At 40.7% G+C, this 22,456-nt stretch overlaps 1 protein-coding gene across 1 annotated transcript in view; it reads right to left on the bottom strand.

Moving 5' to 3' along the window:
• The window catches only part of PGM5 (phosphoglucomutase 5), a 203,249-nt gene that overhangs the window by 167,486 nt on the left and 13,307 nt on the right, over window positions 1-22,456 (bottom strand). Inside the window, exons 2-4 of the mRNA XM_003121933.6 lie at window positions 14,707-14,869; window positions 7,388-7,534; window positions 3,042-3,167 (exon numbers count right to left, since the gene is read on the bottom strand). Coding sequence (XP_003121981.4) covers window positions 3,042-3,167; window positions 7,388-7,534; window positions 14,707-14,869 — 436 coding nt within the window. The remainder of the gene's footprint in view (window positions 1-3,041; window positions 3,168-7,387; window positions 7,535-14,706; window positions 14,870-22,456) is intronic.

Raw genomic sequence — 22,456 nt, 5'->3', positions numbered from 1 at the left:
AAAGAGGTAAAGGACCTATATGCCGAGAACTATAAAACTTTAATCAAAGAAATCAAAGATGTAAAGAAATGGAAAGATATTCCATGTTCCTGGATTGGAAAAATCAATATTGTGAAAATGGCCATCCTACCCAAAGCAATCTACAGATTCAGTGCAATCCCTATCAAATTACCCATGACATTTTTCACAGAACTAGAACAAACAATCCAAACATTTATATCAAACCACAAAAGACCCAGAATCGCCAAAGCAATCCTGAGAAACAAAAACCAAGCAGGAGGCATAACTCTCCCAGACTTCAAGAAATACTACAAAGCCACAGTCATCAAAACAGTGTGGTACTGGTATCAAAACAGACAGACAAACCAATGGAACAGAATAGAGAATCCGGAAATAAACCCTGACACCTATGGTCAATTAATCTTTGACAAGGGAGGCAAGAACATAAAATGGGAAAAGGAAAGTCTATTCGGCAAGCATTGCTGGGAAACCTGGACAGCTGCATGCAAAGCAATGAAACTAGAACACACCCTCACACCATGCACAAAAATAAACTCCAAATGGCTGAAAGACTTAAATGTACGACAGGACACCATCAAACTCCTAGAAGAAAACATAGGCAAAACACTCTCTGACATCAACATCATGAATATTTTCTCAGGTCAGTCTCCCAAAGCAATAGAAATTAGAGCAAAAATAAACCATGGGACCTCATCAAACTGAAAAGCTTTTGCACAGCAAAGGAAACCCAAAAGAAAACAAAAAGACAACTTACAGAATGGGAGAAAATAGTTTCAAATGATGCAACTGACAAGGGCTTAATCTCTAGAATATATAAACAACTTATACAACCCAACAGCAAAAAAGCCAATCAATCAATGGAAAAATGGGCAAAAGACCTGAATAGACATTTCTCCAAAGAAGATATACAGATGGCCAGCAAACACATGAAAAAATGCTCAACATCGCTGATTATAAGAGAAATGCAAATCAAAACTACCATGAGATACCACCTCACACCAGTCAGAATGGCCATCATTCATAAATCCACAAATAACAAGTGCTGGAGGGGCTGTGGAGAAAAGGGAACCCTCCTGCACTGCTGGTGGGAATGTAAACTGGTACAGCCACTATGGAGAACAGTTTGGAGATACCTTAGAAATCTATACATAGAACTTCCATATGACCCTGCAATCCCACTCTTGGGCATCTATCGGACAAAGCTCTACTTAAAAGAGACACATGCACCCGCATGTTCATTGCAGCACTATTCACAATAGCCAGGACATGGAAACAATCCAAATGTCCATCGACAGATGATTGGATTCGGAAGAGGTGGTGTATATATACACAATGGAATACTACTCAGCCATAAAAAAGAATGACATCATGCCATTTGCAGCAACATGGATGGAACTAGAGAATCTCATCCTGAGTGAAATGAGCCAGACAGACAAAGACAAATACCATATGATATCACTTATAACTGGAATCTAATATCCAGCACAAATGAACATCCCCTCAGAAAAGAAAATCATGGACTTGGAGAAAAGACTTGTGGATGCCTGATGGGAGAGGGAGGGAATGGGAGGGAACAGGAGCTTGGGCTTATCAGACACAACTTAGAATAGATTTACAAGGAGATCCTGCTGAATAGCATTGAGAACTTTGTCTAGATACTCATGTTGCAACATAACAAGGGTGGGGAAAAAATGTAATTGTAATGTATACATGTAGGATAACTTGATCACCTTGCTGTACAGTGGGGAAAAAAAAAGAAAAAAAAAAACTAAACAATGAGGAAACAAGACAATTAGTAATTCCAAAGAAGAAAAAAGTTGTGCTGTCAGGAAAATGTAATAGTATTTTGCATGGCTCTGCACTGTTATGATAGTGTAGACACTGGATACTGATCTTATAAAATGATGATATAACTAGTTTAAGGAAGTGTGCTTTCAGGATTTAGTGAGTGGAGAGGGTGAAAAAAGTGACAACCTCATCTTCCATAGTATGAAGTCAGTGATTCCCCAAACTGAAAAATCAACAAGGAGTCATATATTCATAGCATTTAGTAACATGGAGATAAATACTTTTTTAAAAACCCACTAAAAGAGGTGTTTTTTTTTTTTAATGTTGCCTCTGAAAAGTAGAAAATTGGGAAAAGTGTTGGGAATGGATTTTTCCTAATATACTTTGATCTACTTGACTTTTTAAATTATGTACCTGTACTGTGATCAATAAAATTCCTAAATGCCCATCAATAGATGAATGGATTAAGATGTGGTACATACATACAATGGAACACTACTCAGCCATGAAAAAGAACAAAATAATGCCATTTGCAACAATATGGATACAACTAAGATTCTCATACTAAGTGAAATAAGAGAGAAAGAGAAGGACAAATACCATATGATATCATATATATGTGGATCTAAAATATGGCACAAATGAACCTATCTATAAAACAGAAACAGACTCATGGACATAGAGGACACACTGGTGGTTCCAAGTGGGACGGAGGGATGGAGTGGGATGGACAGGGAGTTTGGAGTTGGTAGATACAAACTGTTTCATTTAGAATGAATAAGCAATGAGGTCCTACTATACAGCATGGGGAACTATATATAGTCTCTTGGGACAGAACATGATAGAAGATGAGCAAAAGAATGTATATATATGTGTGTATGACTGGGTCACTTTGCTGTACAGCAGAAATTCATACAACACTGTAAATCAACTATACCCTAATAAAAATAAAATTTAAAAAAATTCCCCAAGAATTTTTTTAATAACTACAGTTTTGTTATCTTCCCTCCACACCCAAACAGGCATAGCCTCAAAATCATTTGTTGAAACTTTGTTTTCATTCGCATCAAAAGAAATTAGAACCCTGAAGTTTTCCAGAGCATCTCAAATATCTGAACATGTATGTGTATATCTACAAATCCAACCTTCCCTGTAATCCCAGAAACCCAACACACATCGAGGTCTTCTTAACCATCTCTTGCCCACCATTTGGTGAAAGACCATACACTTACCTCCATGCATGGCATCAACTCGGATCTTCAGTTGTCCAGGCCCAGTCAGCAAACTCTTGATGGCGTTAAAATCAAAGATGGTCCGAAGGAGGTTGAGATAGATATCCACTGGGTCCACTATCTCCACTAAGGGCAGGAAAGCAAAAGCAGACACCCATGACTACCCATGAAGGATACTTGGTAGCATAAAAAATATAGAATTATGATTCCATCATATAGTACACATTTATGTGGAAAGCAAAATGTCCATTTGCTGACAAAATCACAAATTAAAGCACAAATTAAAGATGATATAAACTTTGCAAGTGATCTAGGTGTAAAAAAAAGAAACCTCAAGAAGTTACAAATTCTTCTTTGCAAGTAAAAAATCAACTACAAGAATGAAGTGGTTAAAATAAAACTGGGCCTATTGTCTCTATTCCCACCTTCTTTTTACCATCTCCCTTCCCCAAACTGCAAACACACCAATGCCAAGAGGCATGTTGGCACACCCACTCCTATGCTTCTTCTATGGGGATTGGCCAAAGAATGACTCAGCCGGCCTGAAACAAATCAAGTAACCTCAGCAGTGACCCCTACTTGCCAAAGGCCATGGTGTTGACCATGTCCAGGTTCTGAATTGGTGATGAAGGATGTATTTCAGAGCTTACATGAGTCTCTTGCATTCCCAGCCTAGTATCAGTGTCAGGGTGAGTGCCAGATACTTAGAAATCCTCATTAAACACAAACATTCTCCAAAGTTCTGCACTACCCAATGAGCAGGCATCCAAAACAAGTTTTTTCTGTTTATTTCACAGTTTCATAAAACCCAAAATATATCAAATTTTCAAACTTGGCAATCAGTAAATAATTAATACCCAGGAAATGCTTTTCCTAGAAGTGATAAATGTTTCATTTTATGTACTAAAATTTGTCCTTAAGCCTTTCTTTTTAAATTTGTACTTAACATTTTGAAACTTATGTGTGCTGTTTTTCACATTTTTCGAATGCATACTACTTTGGAATCCTGAGATAGGTAAACCTGCACTAAATCCATCTTAATAATTTTTAGTAAAACCAAGTGCAACACTTAATGGATGAGGTTTTAATATGTAACATGAAACTATCCCTTCATCCACATCTGAAAATATTTTTACTTGCACTTAAATCAAGGTAGTATGTGTATCTATACAAATATTACTTTTTTTTTTTTTTTGTCTGTTGTCTTTTTTTGTTGTTGTTGTTGTTGTTGTTGCTATTTCTTGGGCCGCTCCCGCGGCATATGGAGGTTCCCAGGCTAGGGGTCCAATCGGAGCTGTAGCCACCAGCCTACGCCAGAGCCACAGCAACGCGGGATCCAAGCCGCGTCTGCAACCTACACCACAGCTCATGGCAACGCCGGATCATTAACCCACTGAGCAAGGGCAGGGACCGAACCCGCGACCTCATGGTTCCTAGTCGGATTCGTTAACCACTGCGCCACCACGGGAACTCCACAAATATTACTTTTTTAAGGAACACAGATAGTTTTTAATTATCTTTGTTTTTTTATTTCCCCAATACATCATTTTTTTTCTACTGTAGAGCAGGGTGACCCAGTTACACATACATGTATACATTCTTTTTTCTCACATTATCATGCTCCTGAGGAGGATATTAATCTACAAAACAAATTAATTAAAAATGATCTAGGAGTTCCTTTGTAGGGCAGTGGGTTAAGGATCCAGTGTTGTTGTCACTGTAGCAGCTTTGGGTCTCTGCTGTGGCACAGGTTTGGCCACTGGCCCAGGAATTTCCACATGCTGTGGGCATAGCCAAGAAAAAGTTATCTGTATGAACTGTACATTTAAAAATCATTAACATGGTAAACTTTTGCAGTTCCCGTCATGGCACAGTGGTCTGACCAGGAACCACGAGGTTGCGGGTTCAATCCTTGGCCTTGCTCAGTGGGTTAAGGATCCAGCGTTGCCATGAGCTGTGGCTAGGTCATAGATGTGGCTTGTATCCTGTGTGGCTGTGGTGTAGGCCGGCAGCTATAGCTCCAATTGGACCCCTAGCCTGGGAACCTCCATATGCCAGGAGTACGGCCCTAAAAAGACAAAAGACAAAAGACCAAAAAAAAAAATGGTAAACTTTATGTTACATACATTTTACCACAATAAAAAATTAATCTACAAAATTAAAGATATGGTCTGAATATGTTTGAAGTCTTATTCACTGTACCATATAGGATAATATTTTGGACAATTTAATTCTAGTTCTTTAATTCCTGAACTGCTTACCTAAATACATTTGGTATTTATAGCAGATAACAAATAGTACCAAACAGAAATGTAAAAAACAAATAAGTAGAATTCTATGAAAACTGAAAGTTCATATCGCATAGTTCATGTTCTTCAGTGAAATACCATAGATTGACTTGCTTCAAATTAACTCAAGATTTGCTCAACATTTAAAACCAGAAGAACATGGCATAAAAATTATCCCAAACAATTATCTCCAAATTATTCTTGGGAACCAGAAAATATCCCTATTCACCTCATGGTATCTGTAGCATTATAGAAAACAGCAAGCTAGCAAGGTGGCTGAAGCCAGGGGCCTGAATCTGAGTTCACCAAAGATCTGGATCTCTTGCACAGCTAATACAATTGTGAAAATACCAAAAATATATGAATAAATAAATATAATTTCTTCCTGACAGTAATACCTGATTTTTATTATTCATCTTATTCTTAAGTCCTATTTATACATAATAAAGTATCCTTAAATTATTTATTTAATATAAAATATCCCTTTATCTTAGTTATCAAGTTATCAAGTGGTCTTGTGTGTGTGTGTGTGCCTGTGTGTATGCATGCTCCCAACTAGATTAATAAAAGCAGCAACCATTGCTTCCAGTAGGTATCACATAGTTTTTAATTAATTTCTGCTCATTAGCTAAGCAAAGAACTGACTCAAAATCTTCCAAGAGGGCATGTGGAGGTCCCCAGGCTAGGGGTTGAATTGGAGCTACAGCTACAGGCCTACACCACAGCCCCGGCAATGCCAGATCTAAGCCACATCTATGACCTACACTGCACCTCATGGCAATGCCAGATCCTTAACCCTCTGAGCAAGGCCAGGGATCGAACCCACATCCTCATGGACTTTATGTCAGGTTCTTAACCCACTGAGTCACAACAGGAACTCCTGCCCCACCCTGCTTACCACAATAAACAAAACCAATCTCCACCATCCAAAAAAAAAATCTTCCAAGAAAAATGTGGTAGAGTTGGCCCAACACTGTGACTCAGAACAGTTCATTTGAAGTTCTTTTCTGTTTCTAAAATACCATGTGGCCAGGAGCCAGGTATTTCACTTTTTTTGCTAAATTAAATCACTTGTAAAAGAAAGAGAACATCTTAACACAAATTGGATTTAAGCTTACAGGAGCACCAAAGGAGTTTTAAAAATGTTACTTTTATTGTTACTTGTATGCCTTCTAGGAAAAAGCAATATGATAAAGCAGGGGGTGAAAAAAATGATGTGCATATGCACGGTATTAATATCGTTTATGGTTCAATATTAATCTACAAATTGAAAAGTTATAATTTGAGGACTCAGAAATTGTATTCATCTATAATATAGGATAATGTTTTTGGCAACTTCATCCTTGTTTTTTTTTATTTTTTTTAAAGATTACAGTTGATTTACAATGTTGTGCCAATTTCTGCTTTACAGCAAGTTGACCCAGTCATTCATATTTATACACACACACACACACACACACACACACACACACGTACAGACACAGACGTCCCTTTCTTATATTATCTTCCATCACTGTCTATCAATCCTGGTTTTTTAATTCTTGAACAATTTTCCTACATCCATCTGGTACTTAGTGAATTCTTAGGTAAAATCTCTCAACATGGAGTGTTGTATAGAGCAGGTGATCAACCATTGTGCATTGAATCAAGATAAACTACATGGTTCTGGCCTGGAAAAGAAATGCTGCCTTCCATGGGAAATTTTAATAGCCCCACTACCTTGTCAGGTCTCTTCTCAATTATCTAAAGTATTTCAGTATCTTCACCTTAACTGCTTAGAAAAGTGAAGACATATTTTGGCAATTCACAGCCGTGAAACATTCCCTATGTCAAAAATGATATAGAGTTTGGAAAGTGGTTTTTGAAAGTTGCCAGTTCTAAATTTCTTGGCTGCTCTCATTATTCTCTGCGCCACATTCAGATTATATCTATTTATCAAGTGCCACTCCTAAGACTGATAACTCAATGGCTTTCCTCTGCACAATCCCCTGGAAAAAAAAAGAAAAGAAACACCCCCATCCACGGAGTTATTCTGACTTCTTCAGAATACTCTATTACCTCTAAATGGTTTGAATTTGTTCTCCAGGTCAAATTCTTGTCTTCCTAGTCGAGACAGGTCAATTCGAAGGTCAGGGCATATGGCATATTCCTCAATTGTTTTGCTGATCTGATAGATTTTGTCTGAGACGACATCTGGTGCAGGACCTAAAATTTGAAAATAACATGCCACCAAAAATAAATTTGTTTTAAAAAATCCACCAAGCAGGAGAAAGATTCATTTGTTCTCTAGACAATTGTCACTAGCTCCCACTTCGATCAGATTCGCTACTTCTTATCCATCCACTGTGAAGGAAATGAGGCCAGCCTCACCTGTTCCATGGAGGCCACAAACCTACATGTTTATTTGTTCTAATCCACTCCTAAGCCATGATACATCTTCCCTAAAAATAGTTTCGCACCTGCCAGGGAGACCCGGTTATGTCATCAGCTTTATTCAGGCTATGAGACACAAACAGGATATGCATTTGACAGAAGTGAGGGATTCCAGATTTAAACTGAAGCTCCCCAAGTGCACTTAGTGAAAGAAAATACAATTTCTACTCCCAAGTCTGCTGCCTCATTGTTGATGGGTAAGCTGACCAGGATAGGTTATTTTCCCCAACTCACACTCTCTAGTGATTCCCAAGTTTTTAAAGAGAGGTTTAACTGTAAATATCTGATGCACATCCTCACAAGGTCAAGTTGACAATTAAGCTGTGATAGGCTTTAAATGAAATCAATAGTTGTCTTCCTCTAGTTTTTCCTTTCTTTTTAATTTTTATTTCAGCGCAAACCACTTTAGATTTTTTTTTTTTGCAACAAGTTTAGGAATCAAATAAATAAGTAGAAGATCTAAGATATAAATGATAGATAAGTAGGTAGATAGACAGATAGATAGCTTTGTGCATTGATCACTCTCACCAGCTATATTATAACTTTCTACTGAACATAAATTATGTCGATTTATTTTACATCCCAATCCTTAGAGCTACACTGTCCCATTCAATAGCCCTGGTCACATGTGGCTCTTAAGCACATGAAATGTAGCTAGTCTATCTGACATGTGCTGTTATTATAAAATACATGCCAAATTTTAAAGAGTTAGTAGAAAAACAGAATTGATCCCCTTCATAATTTCATAGTAACATGGTGAAGTGATAATACTTGAGATATGTTAAGTTAAATAAAACGTTATTCATTTCTTTTTTTTTTTTTTTTTTTGTCTTTTTGCCTTTTCTAGGGCTGCTCCTGCGGCATATGGAGGTTCCCAGGCTAGGGGTCTAATCAGAGCTGTAGGCACCCTCCTACACCAGAGCCACAGCAACACCAGATCCGAGCCGCATCTGCAACCTACACCACAGCTCATGGCAATGCTGGATCCTTAACCCATTGAGCAAGGCCAGGGATCGAACCTGCAACCTCATGGTTCCTAGTCAGATTCATTAACCACTGCGCTACAACGGGAACTCCCAAAATGTTATTCATTTCATCTGCTTCTTTTTACTTTTGATCTGTCTACTAGAAAATTTTTATTTACATATGTGGCTCACAATATATTTCTAAGGAGTTTCTATTGCGGTGCAGCAGAAATGAATCCGACTAGTATCCATGAGGATGCGGATTCAAACCCTGGTCTCAGTTAGTGGGTTGGGGATCTGGCATTGCTGTGATCTGTGGTTTCGGTTGCAGACATGGCTCGGATCCCACGTTGCTGTGGCTGTGGCGTAGGCTGTGGCTGCTGTAGCTCTGATTTGACCCCTAGCCTGGGAACTTCTATATGCTGTGGGTGTGGCCTTAAAAAATAATAATAATACATTTCTATTGCACAGTGCTGCCTTCAAGCATAGCACTGTTATCAACCACCAATAAAGGCTCAATGAACATATAAAAAGGACTAATGACCAAATTCATCAGGTTGCAGACATTAAATGTGTGCAGGGTTTTTATATATCAATTACACCTCAGTAAAGCTGGGGCGGCAGGGAAGGAATAGAATTTGCACCATTTCGATAAAGAACCTAGTAGATTTTAATACACATTTTCCTATATAGCCAAAGTAAAGACCACAAAGAAATAAACAGAGTCTTTCTCAATTTCACTCCTTACCATTTTATATTCTTTCACAAAACTTAAAAATAAATAGTCTTATTTAGTTTTTGCACTTTTTTTAATGCTGGCCAGATGATACATGAATATCCCCCTGCCTCCCAGGTACCACATTATGTTCCTGGGCTGTTTACATTGCTTTTTTAAAAGTCTCCATCTGAGTTTGTATGCCAAAGCACAGCGATTTCCAAAAGTAAAACGATCTAGCAGGCTAAATGCCATTCAACCAGCCACACTGATAACCTCTTAGTCCATCAGCATCCTCTGCATTCCTTTGTACCTTCCCAGGTCCTGACATCTTTTGCTCCCTTGACTTCCCTCTTCATTTTAGTCAATTCCTGGTACAGTCATACAGGATTATTGTCTCTTAAAATCCTTCTTTCAAAAATATCAGAGCTGAAAGTCTTCAGCCCACAAATTCCTAATCTTCCTTCTACCCTCGTCTGCACCCCCTGCTGAGCCTGTTCCTCATTCCCACACTGCTGCCCATCATCACTTGATTAATCCCAGAGGCCAGCAGTCCACTGTCATGTCATGGCTCTCTTAGCCCAGGAAGCATTTGAGCCTTGCCTTGGTTCACATAATAACATAAGCCAACATTTGTTGAAACTCACCCATGCCACATTTCACACCTTCTGCGGAACTTCACACTCACAAAAAGTAGATGAAGTAGGCATTACTATTATCCTAAATTTCCAAATAAGGAAACTGAAGTTGGAAGAGGTGACCTTAACCAAGATCACATCGCTAGTAATTGACAGAGGCTGGGTTTGAATCCTAATAGTCTGATGTCAGCACAGACACTCTTAGCAACTGCCAGCCGTCTTGATGCCCCGCCATGCCCACACTGCTCCTCCCAACCCCAGGACATGGCCAGTGTCTGCTCCACCGCTGCCCTTCCCAGACTCTTCCATACACTGCTGAGGGAAGTGGTGAAATTATGCAAACTGGCTCTCCCAAAGAATGAGGCTGCTTAATGAATGTCACTTTGGCCCTCACAGCTCCTTGGGAACTGTCAACACATTTCGCAGAGGTCCTTTTAGGAAACATCTCTTTTCTTTATTTCCTTTTTTTTTTGCTTTTTAGGGCTGCACCTGAGGCAAATGGAAGTTCCCAAGCTTGGGGTCGAATTGAAGCTACAACCACCAGCCTATGCCACAGCCACAGAACAAGGGATCTGAGCCACATCTGCAAACTACACCACAGTTCACAGCAACTCTGGATCCCCAACTCACTGAGTAAGGCCAGGGATTGCACCTGCATCCTCATGGATACTAGTCATATTCGTTTCCACTGTGCCATGAAGGAAACTCCCAGAAAACATCTCTTTTTATCCCAAGTCCCTTCTCTAACTTTGCCCCATTATCTTGGCAGGCAACATCTCTTCTTTTTTTTTGTCTTTTGTCCTTTTAAGGCCACACCCATGGCATATAGAGGTTCCCAAGCTAGGGGTCCAATCGGAACTGTTGCTGCCGGCCTACACCACAGCCACAGCATCTGTGACCTTCACCACAGGTATTGGCAATGCTGGATCGTTAACCTACAGAGCGAGGCCAGGGATCGAACCCACAACCTCATGGTTCTTAGTTGGATTCATTTCCACTGTGGCATGACAGGAACTTCTTTACTTTTTTTTTTTTTTTTTTTTTTTTTTTGAAGAGTTAGAGACACCTCTTTCCCAAAACTTCCATTCTGTTCCCCTCAAAGTGCCTCTTTCCCCACCTTTGCCTTCTTACTCAGAAGTTCTGCCCACTTCTGGTTCCCAGTGACCTCTGCAACTTCTGAGTTTTTGTGACACTGGTAAAGTTTTTAAATTCATTTTCATTCTCGGTGACTTCATCAGGTTGTTCTGAGGATGAAATGAGATCACGTAGGTAAAGTTCTGAGTATGGAGCCTGGCATGCCGTAAGTATTCCAAAAAGTCAGTATTTTTGTTAGTGAGTCCTTTTGTCCTCCAGCATCTTCTCCTCTACTTAAAAACATGCTTAAAATGGTCCTGTTTTCTAAATAATCTAAAAGCAATATAGTTTCAGATGTTTCCCATTTCTCTGGATGTGCCAGCTAATTCTACACACATTTAATTCTTCAGCCTTTTGACTTATTGTGTAAGGCGCATTTGCATGACACCCAGTAGAAGAGATGAATGTCTGCAACTTCAGATGAGGATGTCATGGAAGAAACCAACTGAGTCTCTCTATGCCATTAGGAATGTTAGTCTCATTAATGAAGGCATATAAATATGAAGAATTAAACTAATTCTTATTAACTAAACGAACTAATTAAATAGTTAAAGGCAAGTGACAAGTTCAACCCCTTCCCCCTATTTAGGACATGATTGAAAAGGTCTCATAATCTGTAATTTAGCCTACAAAATGGGTATTTAAAAAATATCTTCTCCTTTTAATCCTCACAAGTTATAGAGATGGCTAAGATGCACTTGCAAGATACAAAGTTAGATATTAGTTCAAAGTTTAAATACAGCATTTAGTTTGGCAACTTCTATGCTACATTTCTCTACAAATTGCCATTTTGAGTCCATCAGATGACCTGTGTTATCCCTGTATAGAATACCTGCATATTTTTTCTTGAAATATTCAGTAGCTGCTGCAAGACTAGATGTGGCTCCTAGATGTGCTTTATAGTGAAACAGTTTCTTGGATCATACCTTCAAAAACGAGGCTCTTTGTAAGGTGTGTCTTTTAAACACTTGATGCGAGTGAGTAATTTTCTTTTTTTGGATAAGGTCCAAAATGGCTGCGGGGGGTGGTGGTGTTGATCATGTACCTTCCCTTCCGGATGTGCTTTTTTCCCCCTGGGGCCAGGGATACTTCATAGTGATAACTGCTGTTGGTAAGAATTCAGCTTCCACCCATGTAAACACAAAGACTCAGTGCTGTAGCTTAAGAGAGATTTAAGAGACTTAACAACCAAACGCAATGCATGGTTCTGGGATGAATCTTGGTTTGAACAAAACAGATGTAGATAACATTTGGGAGAGACTTCTGAATGTAGATTAGATTTTAGATGATATTAGAGAATTAGTGTTATTTTTGTCAGGTGTGATCATGTAGTTAACATGGAATATGTCTCTATTTTAGAGATGCATTCAAAAATATTTAGGTATGAAATATCTTCATGCTGTAATTTACCTTAAAATTCTTTGGGGGAAAAATAAGCAAAATGGAAAAACAAAGTAATGGAAACATGGTATCCATTTATTATACTTCCTACCTTAATATATGTTCAATTTTTTTTTAATTTACCCCTTTACATATTTTCCACCCTACTAGGACTTCTAAACTACAAATTTATATGAATATAAGTGGAAGTGCCCATGATGGCACTATGGGATTGGCCATATCTCTACAACAGCAGGACCAAGGTTCGATCCCTGGCCCAGCATAGTGGGTTAAAGGATCCAGTGTTGCCGCAACTGTGGCGTATTTCACAAATGCAGTTTGGATCTGATCCCTGGCCCAGAAGCTCCAAGGGCTATGGGCAGCCAATAAAGAAAAAAAGGAAAAAAAGAAAAATCAAACTAATTCTAAGCATGCCAGTGAGAGAGTCAACACTATAGGACATACAAGACAGAGTGTAGGATTTATGCTAAGAAGTCATCTGTCTGGCCCTGAGCAACCATGTGACCTGGAGCAAACAACTTCATAGGGCTCTGATATGTTCACCTGTAAAATGACAGGAATCATCTAAATGACTTTGAGGATACATTCAGCTTTAAAATACAGAGCCCTTCCATGTCAGATAAGCATCAACAATTCAACCCTTTCACTGGGCTTAGGAAGGCAGACGACCAAGATACCAAGTGGGTTTGAGTGCCTGTTATGCCACTTCCCTATCATGTCACCTTGGGCACCGTGATGCTTAAACTTATGCATCAAATTGCTTGGGCCAGGGATGGCCCAGAAGTTCAGCTAAATGTTATTCTGGGTGTGTCTGTGAGGTTGTTTCTGGATGAGATTGACATTTGAATCAGCAGACTGAGTAAAGCAGACTGCCCTCCTCAGTATGGGTGGGCTTCATCCAACCCACTGAAGGCCTGGACAGGACAAAGAGCTGAGTAAGAGAGACTTTACTCTCTGTCTGCTTCCAGCTGACACACTGGTCTCCTCCTGCCTTTAGACCTGGACTCAGACTGGAGCTTATACCATCAGCTGTACTGCTTCTCAGGCCTTCAGACTTGGATCAGAATTTATACCATTGGCTCTTCTTGGTGTCCAGTTTGCTAACCACAGATCTTGGGACTTCTCAGCCTCCATAATCACATGAGCCAATTCTTTATAATAAATCTCTTTACAGATCTCCCTCAACTTTTTTTCCTTTTTTTTTTTTTTTTTTTTTTTTTTTGTCTTTTTAGGACCACACCAAAATCATATGGAGCTTCCCAGGCTAGGGGTTGAGTTGAAGCTGTAGCCACCAGGCTACACCACAGCCATAGCAATGTCAGATCCAAGCCACATCTGCAACCTATGCCACAGCTCATGGCAATGCCGGATCTTTAACCCACTGATCAAGGTCAGGGATCAAACCCTGGATACTAGTTGGGTTTGTTAACCACTGAACCATGATGGGAATTCTTCCCTCAACTTTCAATGGAGTTATATCCCAATAAACCCACTGGAAATTGAAAATATGATAAGGCAAAGATGCATTTAATACACCTAACATCATGACTTATCCTAGCCTATCTTTAATGTGCTCAGAACATGTACATTAGTACAGCTGGGCACAATTGTCTAATACAAAGTCTATTTTATGATAAAGCACTGAATATCTCCTGCAATTTATTGAATACTGTACTGAAAGGGAAAAACAGAATGGATGAAGGGGTACAGAAGGGTTGTAAGTGTATCAGTTGCTTACTTCATGATGGGGTGGGAGCTGTGCTCACTGTAGTTGCCAGCATCATGAGAATCAGATCACACACTGCCAGCCCAGGAAAAGATCAAAATTCAAAATGGAATGAAGTACAGTTTCTATTGAACGCATATTGCTTTCACATCATCATAAAGTCAAAAAATCTCTCAAAGGAACTATCATAAGTCCTATTGGTTCTGCTTCTCTGGAGAACTCTGACCAATACAGGCACCTCACTAGATTTTTCTGCACCATTTCCTCTCCTCCTTGCCTGTCGACCACCAGGGGGTCACTGTAAAACCATGATAATGTAAGAGGAAAGAAATCATGAGAATTAAGGTGTACTCTGAACCACATACCTCCATTGGCCACATTAAACTTCACTCCAAATTCTCCCCCTGGTCCTCCAGGGCAGTGGCTGGCTGTTAAGATGATTCCACCAGCTGCCTTGATCTTTCTGATAATGCAGGAAACAGCAGGTGTCGACAAGATGCCATTCTGTCCAATAATCAGTCGACCAATCTAGATTAGCCAGGGGGGGAAAAAATCAATTCAGTTACATGAGATTGAAGTCCATTTCAATAAGAAGATGTCTCAGACTCTGATATCACACACTAATTAATCTCTTGCAAAAAGAACTGAATGGGCTTTAGGTGGGGGGAGGTGGGGTCGGGGAGGGTTGGCTCTAGCGTTGTCTCTGCTGCCAGTGTCTCCAAGACCATTTAGGACACCCACATCTTGTAGACAGTTATTAACCTGTAAATGGGATCTGTCTCACTGATTTTCAGTAACTTGAAATACCTGCTTCTAATAACCAAAGGGTTAGCTTGAATCACCCAAGGTTTTAGTTTGTTACTGGTTCAGAAACTGCACATGCACGTGCTGGAAATTACAAAGAAAAAAATAGAGAGCACTTTTCTGCTTCACCTTCCTTCTCTGCCTCAGCACAAGCTCACATGGCAGGGGCCTGATCTACTATAACCTCATCGTCAGCAAGTGTATTTTACCTGTATCAGAAGGCCTGTTTTCCTGAAGGCAGAAATTCTATTTCAGCCACTAAGTGACAGCACATGCTTGGGACATTGGCAAAATCCAGCAGAGATATGGAGGTCATCCACTGGTGTGGCCAGACTCTACAGCTGCAAAACTGATTTTTAAAGAGAAAGCAGCATGGCCCTGCAGAGCACTACAATGGAATATTACTCAGCCATAAAAAAGAATGAAATAGTGGCATTTGCAGCAACATGGATGTACCTAGAGATTATCATACTAAATGAAGTTAGACAGCAAGAGACAAACATCATATGATATCAGTTAAGTGTGGAATTTTTAAAAAGGACAGAAATGAACTTATTTCCAGAACAAAAACAGACTCACAGACTTTGAAAAACTTATGGTTACCAAAGGGGACAGGTGGGAGGAGGGAGGGGTGCACCGTGGGTTTGCAATGGAAATGTTCTAAAATTAGAGTGTGATGGTAGTTGTACAACTATAAATATAATAAAATTCACTGAAAAAAATAAGAGAAATACTTTTGTTGATGGGAAAAAATAAAATAAACTAGGGCCCAATGTCATCCAATCCAGGGGCTCTCAAATGTTGCTACAAATTAGAATCATTAATGATGCCTAGGAGTTCCCACTGTGGTGCAGCAGAAACGAATCTGACTGGGAACCATGAGGTTTTGGATTAGATCCCTGGCCTCTGTCAGTGGGTTGGGGATCCGGCATTGCCATGAGCTGTGGTGCAGGGCGAAGATGTGGCTTGGATCCCATGCTGCTGTGGTATAGGCCGGTGGCCACAGCTCCGATTAGACCCCTGAACTGGGAGCCTCCATATGTTGCAGGTGTGGCCCTAAAAAAAAAAAAAAAAAAAAAAAAAGAGGCCAAAAAAAAGTGATGCCTAGAAGATTCTCCATACTAAGACTGTTTCCCACACTAATTAGAATCTCGGGGTGGGGTTCCAGTAGTGATAGTTTTTAAAGCTCCACAGGTGATTCCAACATTCAGGTGAGTTTGATGATCAAACCCCCTCATTACTCGAAGAGCCAGAAGCATGGGCATCACCTGTGAACTTGGGAGAACCACAAAATTCAAGCCCACCCACACCTACTGAATCAGAATCACTATCTCAGCAAGACCCCACCCCTTCTTCCTTTCACATAATTCATTTGTCCAGTAAAGTTTGAGAAGTACTGACGTAGTCCAGAAGCCAAAACAAGCTTTTATGTCCAGCTCAACAGCACAGTGACCCTGGCACCACTGACAGCAATGCTAGAAGCAGGTCAACCACCAAATATGACAATGGAAAAGATACATCTTTTAAAAATATTTTAAAAAGAACAAACACAAGAGCTCCAAAAACAAAGCAGTCTTCAGAAATTTAGGATGGAAAGACCTACACACCACAACATCTCCAGACATATTTTCAAGGTGATGAGGCTATTTATAAACAAATAAGCCTAATAATAGTAGTAATAATTATTAGTTGGATACCTATTGGAAAAAATCAGCAGTGTTCTGTGATAGACAATAATGGAGTATAAATTTTAATAATAACAATAGGTAAGGAAGCTTGGATTTTATTCTAAGTACAGTGGGAATCCATTGAAGGCTTTTAATCAGTAGAAGTAACCTGATATCAGTTTGGTTTTTGGGGTTTGTTTGTTTGTTTGTTTGTTTTTTGCTTTTTAGGGCTGCACCTGCAGCATATGGAAGTTCCCAGGCTAGGGGTTGAATTGGAAATGCAGCCACTGGCCTATGCCACAGCCATAGCAACACAGGATCCGAGCTTCATCTGCAACCTGCACCACAGCTCACGGCAATGCCAGATCCCCAACCCACTAAGCGAGGCCAGGGGTCGAACCAGCATCCTCATGGATACCAGTCAGGTTTGTTACCCCTGAGCCACAATGGCAACTACTCAGTTACATTTTCAAAGATCATGAATGGAGCAATCCAAGTGATTTTATTAAAAAACAAGTCATATCAAATCAGCAAAACTCTCCCATGACTTTCCTTGTCCCCCATCATCCCAAGGTAAAGTCAAAATCTTCAGAGTCTACCAGAGCCTACATGATCTGACCCCCATCACCTGTCCTTCTCCACTTCCCTCCCTCCCTCTGCTCCTCACACAGCTGGTTTGCTGTTCCATACACACATCAAGCATGCTGAGGGCCTTGACCTTTGCTCCTTCCTCTGCTTAGAGCACCCTTACCCAGGTACTCACAAGCCTGCCCCCTCCTGTCCTTTGGGTTACTCTTTCAATGTCAACTAATCAAAGACAGCACTTTTGACGGCCCTATATGGTACAGGAGCCATCAGTCCCTAATTTCCCTAGTGTCTTCTATTTTCTGTATCCTGTTCAGTCTTCTGTATTACACACAGTTCTCCCCCCAATATCATCCATTTTATTTATTTCCCACTATAGATAAGCTCAAGGGCTTTGTTTTTTCCACCACCATATTCTGAGAATATAGAACCAACCTAGCATATAGTAAGTACACAGTAAATATATATTGAATTAATTAATTTAAAAAAATAGAATTCTCTTCATGGCTCAGCGGTTAATGAACCTGACTAGGATCCACGAGGATTTGGGTTCAAGCCCTAGCCTTGCTCAGTGGGTTAAGGACCCAGCGTTGCCATGAGCTGTGGTGTAGGTCACAGACATGTCTTGGATCCCAAGTCGCTGTGGCTGTGGCATAGGCTGGCAGCTACAGCTCTGAATCAACTCCTAGCCTGGCCTCCATATGCCACAGGTGCGGCCATAAAAAGCAAAAAGAAGATGAATGACTGATGAATGAGTGGCTATTGTGTGAAAAATGCATTAGAGAATGACAAGAGCATAAGGAAGAAGATCAGACAGGGGTCATCACAGCAGAACTAAGTTTGGACAGTGTCTTGGACTAGACTAGCGGCAGAAGACATCAAGGGAAGTGATCATGGTTGAATACATTTTTGGAAGGAGAATGAACACAACATGTGGGGGGAATGAACTGCAGAAGAGTGGTGCTATGGTAGCCAGCCTCCTAGATGCCCCCAGTCATCCCTGCCTTCTGGCATTCACGCCTTGGTGCAGTCAGTCCCCTCCAGTAGTGCATAACGCAGATCTGGGTGATCAGCAGAATGTTGCAGAAGTGATGATGTGGGACTTCCAAGGTGGGGCCATAAATGACACTGCCACTTCTGCCTTGCTCTTGGATTGTTCACTCTGGGGGATAGCAGCCACCAAATCATGAAGACACTCAAGGAGCCCTGTGTAGCCACCTGAATGGAGAGGAACTGAGGCCTCCCACCAACATCCAACACCCACTTGCTAGGCGTGTAGGGGAGCCATCTTGCACTGGATCCTCCAACCCTTCCAGCCTTCATACGACAAAGCCTCCACCAATATGTGACTGCGACAAAGTCAGAAAAACCTACCTCCCATCCCAGAGAAACTGTGAGCAATAATACATATGTGTTGTTATTTTAAGCCACTAGGTTTTGTCATAACTTCTTACACAAAAAATAACTCAAACAAGGGCAGTGAGGAAAGGAGTCAACTCCCAGCTTCTACCTTTAATAACTTGATGGATGGTGGTGCCATTTATCAAGATAAGAAAGACACAGGACAACAATTAACTCATATTATTACCCAGAGCCATGACAGTTCTACATGCTTTTGTTAGAATTTAGTCTTGCAACTCATTTTATTGAGTTTTACCATGAAATAGGCAAAACTAGAAGACCTTGTCGTTACAGCAATGAACTAATTCATTGCTCTCAAGACATGAGAACCCTGCTCTCAAGTGTTCTCACTGAACACTGCTCTCAAGGTATAAACCTGTAGATACAAAAATGTGAAATATATCTGTAACTTTAGTTCATAGTTTTCTGTCTCATTTTTCAGAATTATTCTTAAAGAAATAAACTTTAAAGGGGGAAAAGATATGTAGGTGCAGACATTTCCTATAGTGGTATTCATTAGAGGTAAAAAAATTAAAGGCGATCTTTATGAATGTCTAATAATGAAGAACCTATAAAATAAAGTATGAGGTATCACTTATAGAATATTCTTCAGCCATCTAAAAGGATATTTATGAAGATCGTGCAACCGTGGTAGACTTGGGGCACAATCCACAAAAAGTTATACTCCCCTTCCCTAGGACAGAGTTGTTGCTGAGGAGCAGCTGGCCCAGCCTACATTTTCTAGGCCACCCCTGCGTCTAGGTGTGGTCACGTGACCAGTTATCACAACAAGTGATAAACTCGTGTGAGAATGAGAACACAAGTAATGCATGTTCCTTCTGGGCTAAAGATGTTAAGGAGTAGATACACCTTCTCCTCACAGCTTTTTTCCCCTTCCACAGAATCAATATGGGTGACCAGGCAGCTGGATGAGATGTCAGGGTCACAAGATGGAAAGAACCTGGGTCCCTGTCTCATTGGATGGACAAGAGTCTTTGCCCAAAAGCAAGATCCACATTGGACTGTCATGGGAATGAGAAATAAATTTCCACTGTTTTTAAAACAGTAACAATCATCTATGTTTCAGGCTTATCTGCTATAACAACTTATATTTTCTTAAGTAGTAGAGAAGGAACAAAGACAATGCTTTAATGCTAAGTCAGAAATGCAGAACTTTAAGTAACTTGTATGCTATTACAGCAGTGTACTTATGTATACTTTGGGCCTAGCACTTAGAAAAATACAGAAATCAATACGCAGAGTTTATTAAAACAGGAGAGATTATACATACATTTTTGTCTTCTTAAACTTGAATTATTTTTTGAAAAGATAACGTATACTGTGTTTAAGATTTGAGAGGGAAAAGACGCTTGGACAAAATTCCAACCTGAAGCATTTTGGCTACAACCAGAGAATAACAGAAATTCTAGTTATCTGAAAATTTTACCTGGGTGGACCTGCTCATTAACCCACCAATACCAAAAAAAAAAAAATGAGGCAGTGCTGGCCACTGCATGTAACTCTAGTTGAGGGACTTCTGAGAGGCAAGAAGTGCTGGAGGAGATACAGGGGGGTGAGAGATGAGGCTTCAAGGTCAGACATGGGAAATCACGAGAAAATTCATGTCCCGTGGGAGTGGTCACCAAAGGGGACATTGGCAGAGGAGGATAATCAAGTAGGTTGGCTGACGAGTCCTGTTAATACCGTCAGCCTCTTTCCCCAGCCACCCAAAGGGCTTGTGAATGAAGTGGCCACAGCAGCAAGCAGGGAGGTCAAGCATGGACTCAGCAATGTGGACCTCCACTCATCAAGGCTGACCTGGCTACAGCCCCCGCTGAGGGCTCCGTCTGCCCATCTGCCCACAGCAGAGACCAACCCTCACTCTCACTCATCTCTGCCTCTGTGTACACATCACCTTGTGTGTGTGTCCCTTTTCTCCTCTTCTGTGAACTCTCCCTCTCCCAGTTAGCCCAAGGCAAATGTCATCCGGAAAGCTAGGACTTTCAAGATCTAGTATTCATCCAAGAAATATAACTTTCAGAAGGCCCTGTGGTGTAAAGAAAAAGCAGCCAATCTAAAGTTAAAAGATCTAGTTATGAGTGTTGGCTGTACCCCTGACCCAAGTTGAATCATGTTGCTTCTCTGAGGCTTGGTTCTTCATCTGCAAAGACCAGAGAGTTTGGAGTCAGGAAAATTCACTTAAAATGAGATTATATAAACTCTTTGTGAAATTCAACGTGACTCAAATCATGCTATTGCCTTCCCCCAATAGCCTCCCCTCCGGCCAAATGCAAAATTCATTCCCTTAAATTACCACTTCCACTTTCTGAAAAAGTCTTAGGGGTACTTTAAGCAGACCACTACCTTGCAAGGAAAAGATAGTCTGATTACATAATTGGATTTGGTTTTGTTTACAGCACTGGAGCAGACAGCATCTGACTTTTATCCTGGAGTGAAACCCAGACCGCAGCCTGGGGAGGTCTGAGCCATGGCACTCTGCTGCCCCTTCTCTGACCCTCCCCAAGGGACACTGGAGGACTGTCGTTCCCATGGTCTATCTTTGGCTGGAGGAGGGAACCCCACCTGGTCTGGCAGAAGGTGCACCAACCTGGGTGGGCTTAACTGCCACTGAGGAACACGTCCTTCAAGTCCCACCAGGAAAGGGGGCAAGGTAGATCTTCATCTGCTGCCACTTACACACAGAGAAGGCACACAGATACACACCCAGCATCCACAGGTAGCCAGGAGAACACTGTCACACTGGTGGCTAAAGACACATAGGTGAGACACACACTTTCTGAGATACACAGATACACACACCCATTATGAACTTGTTCCCACTCAGCCTTTTTTTTTTTTTTTTTTTGTCTTTTTTGGGCTACACAAAGGGGCTAGGGGTTGAATTGGAGCCACAGCTGCCAGTCTACACCACAGCCACAGTAACATCAGATCTGAGCCACTTCTGAGACCTATGCCATAGCTTGTGGCAGCCCCGGATCCTTAACCCACTGAGCGAGGCCAGGGAAGAACCAGCATCCTCATGGACATTTTGTTGGGTTCTTAACTCAGTGATCCACAATGGAAACTCCCATCAGCCATGACTTCTAAATGCTTGGGAAAGGGAGGATGTTGCAGGGAGCTGTGTGCATCATTTCCCTCAGTGCGGTTACTTATAATCTCTGAGTCTATTCTTTTAACTGGATGCCAGTGCCCTCCACCAACTCTTTTTTTTTTATCTTTTATTTATATATATATATTTTTTCTACTGTACAGCATGGTGACCCAGTTACACTTACATGTATACATTCTTTTTTCTCACATTACATGTTCCATCATAATTGACTAGACAGAATTCCCAGTGCTACACAGCAGGATCCCATCGCTAATCCATCCCGAAGGCAAGATTCTGCTCTCTTTACTCCAAGTTCCCAGTCCCTCCCACTCCCTCCCCTTCCCCCTTGGCAACCACAAGTCTATTTTCTAAGTCCATGATTTTCTTTTCTGTGGAAAGGTTCCTTTGTGCTGTATATTATATTCCAGATATAAGCGATAAACCTCACCTCGATTGTATCACTGTGTACTCCACCCATGAATGGGCATAGCAAGTGCCCCAAGAATCGATCTTCACCCCTACATGCCACATACCAGTGTCCCAAGA

The sequence above is a fragment of the Sus scrofa genome, chromosome 1, assembly GCF_000003025.6.
Source record: "Sus scrofa isolate TJ Tabasco breed Duroc chromosome 1, Sscrofa11.1, whole genome shotgun sequence".
Lineage (NCBI taxonomy): Eukaryota > Metazoa > Chordata > Mammalia > Artiodactyla > Suidae > Sus > Sus scrofa.
This window is presented reverse-complemented; position numbering and strand designations above follow the sequence as displayed.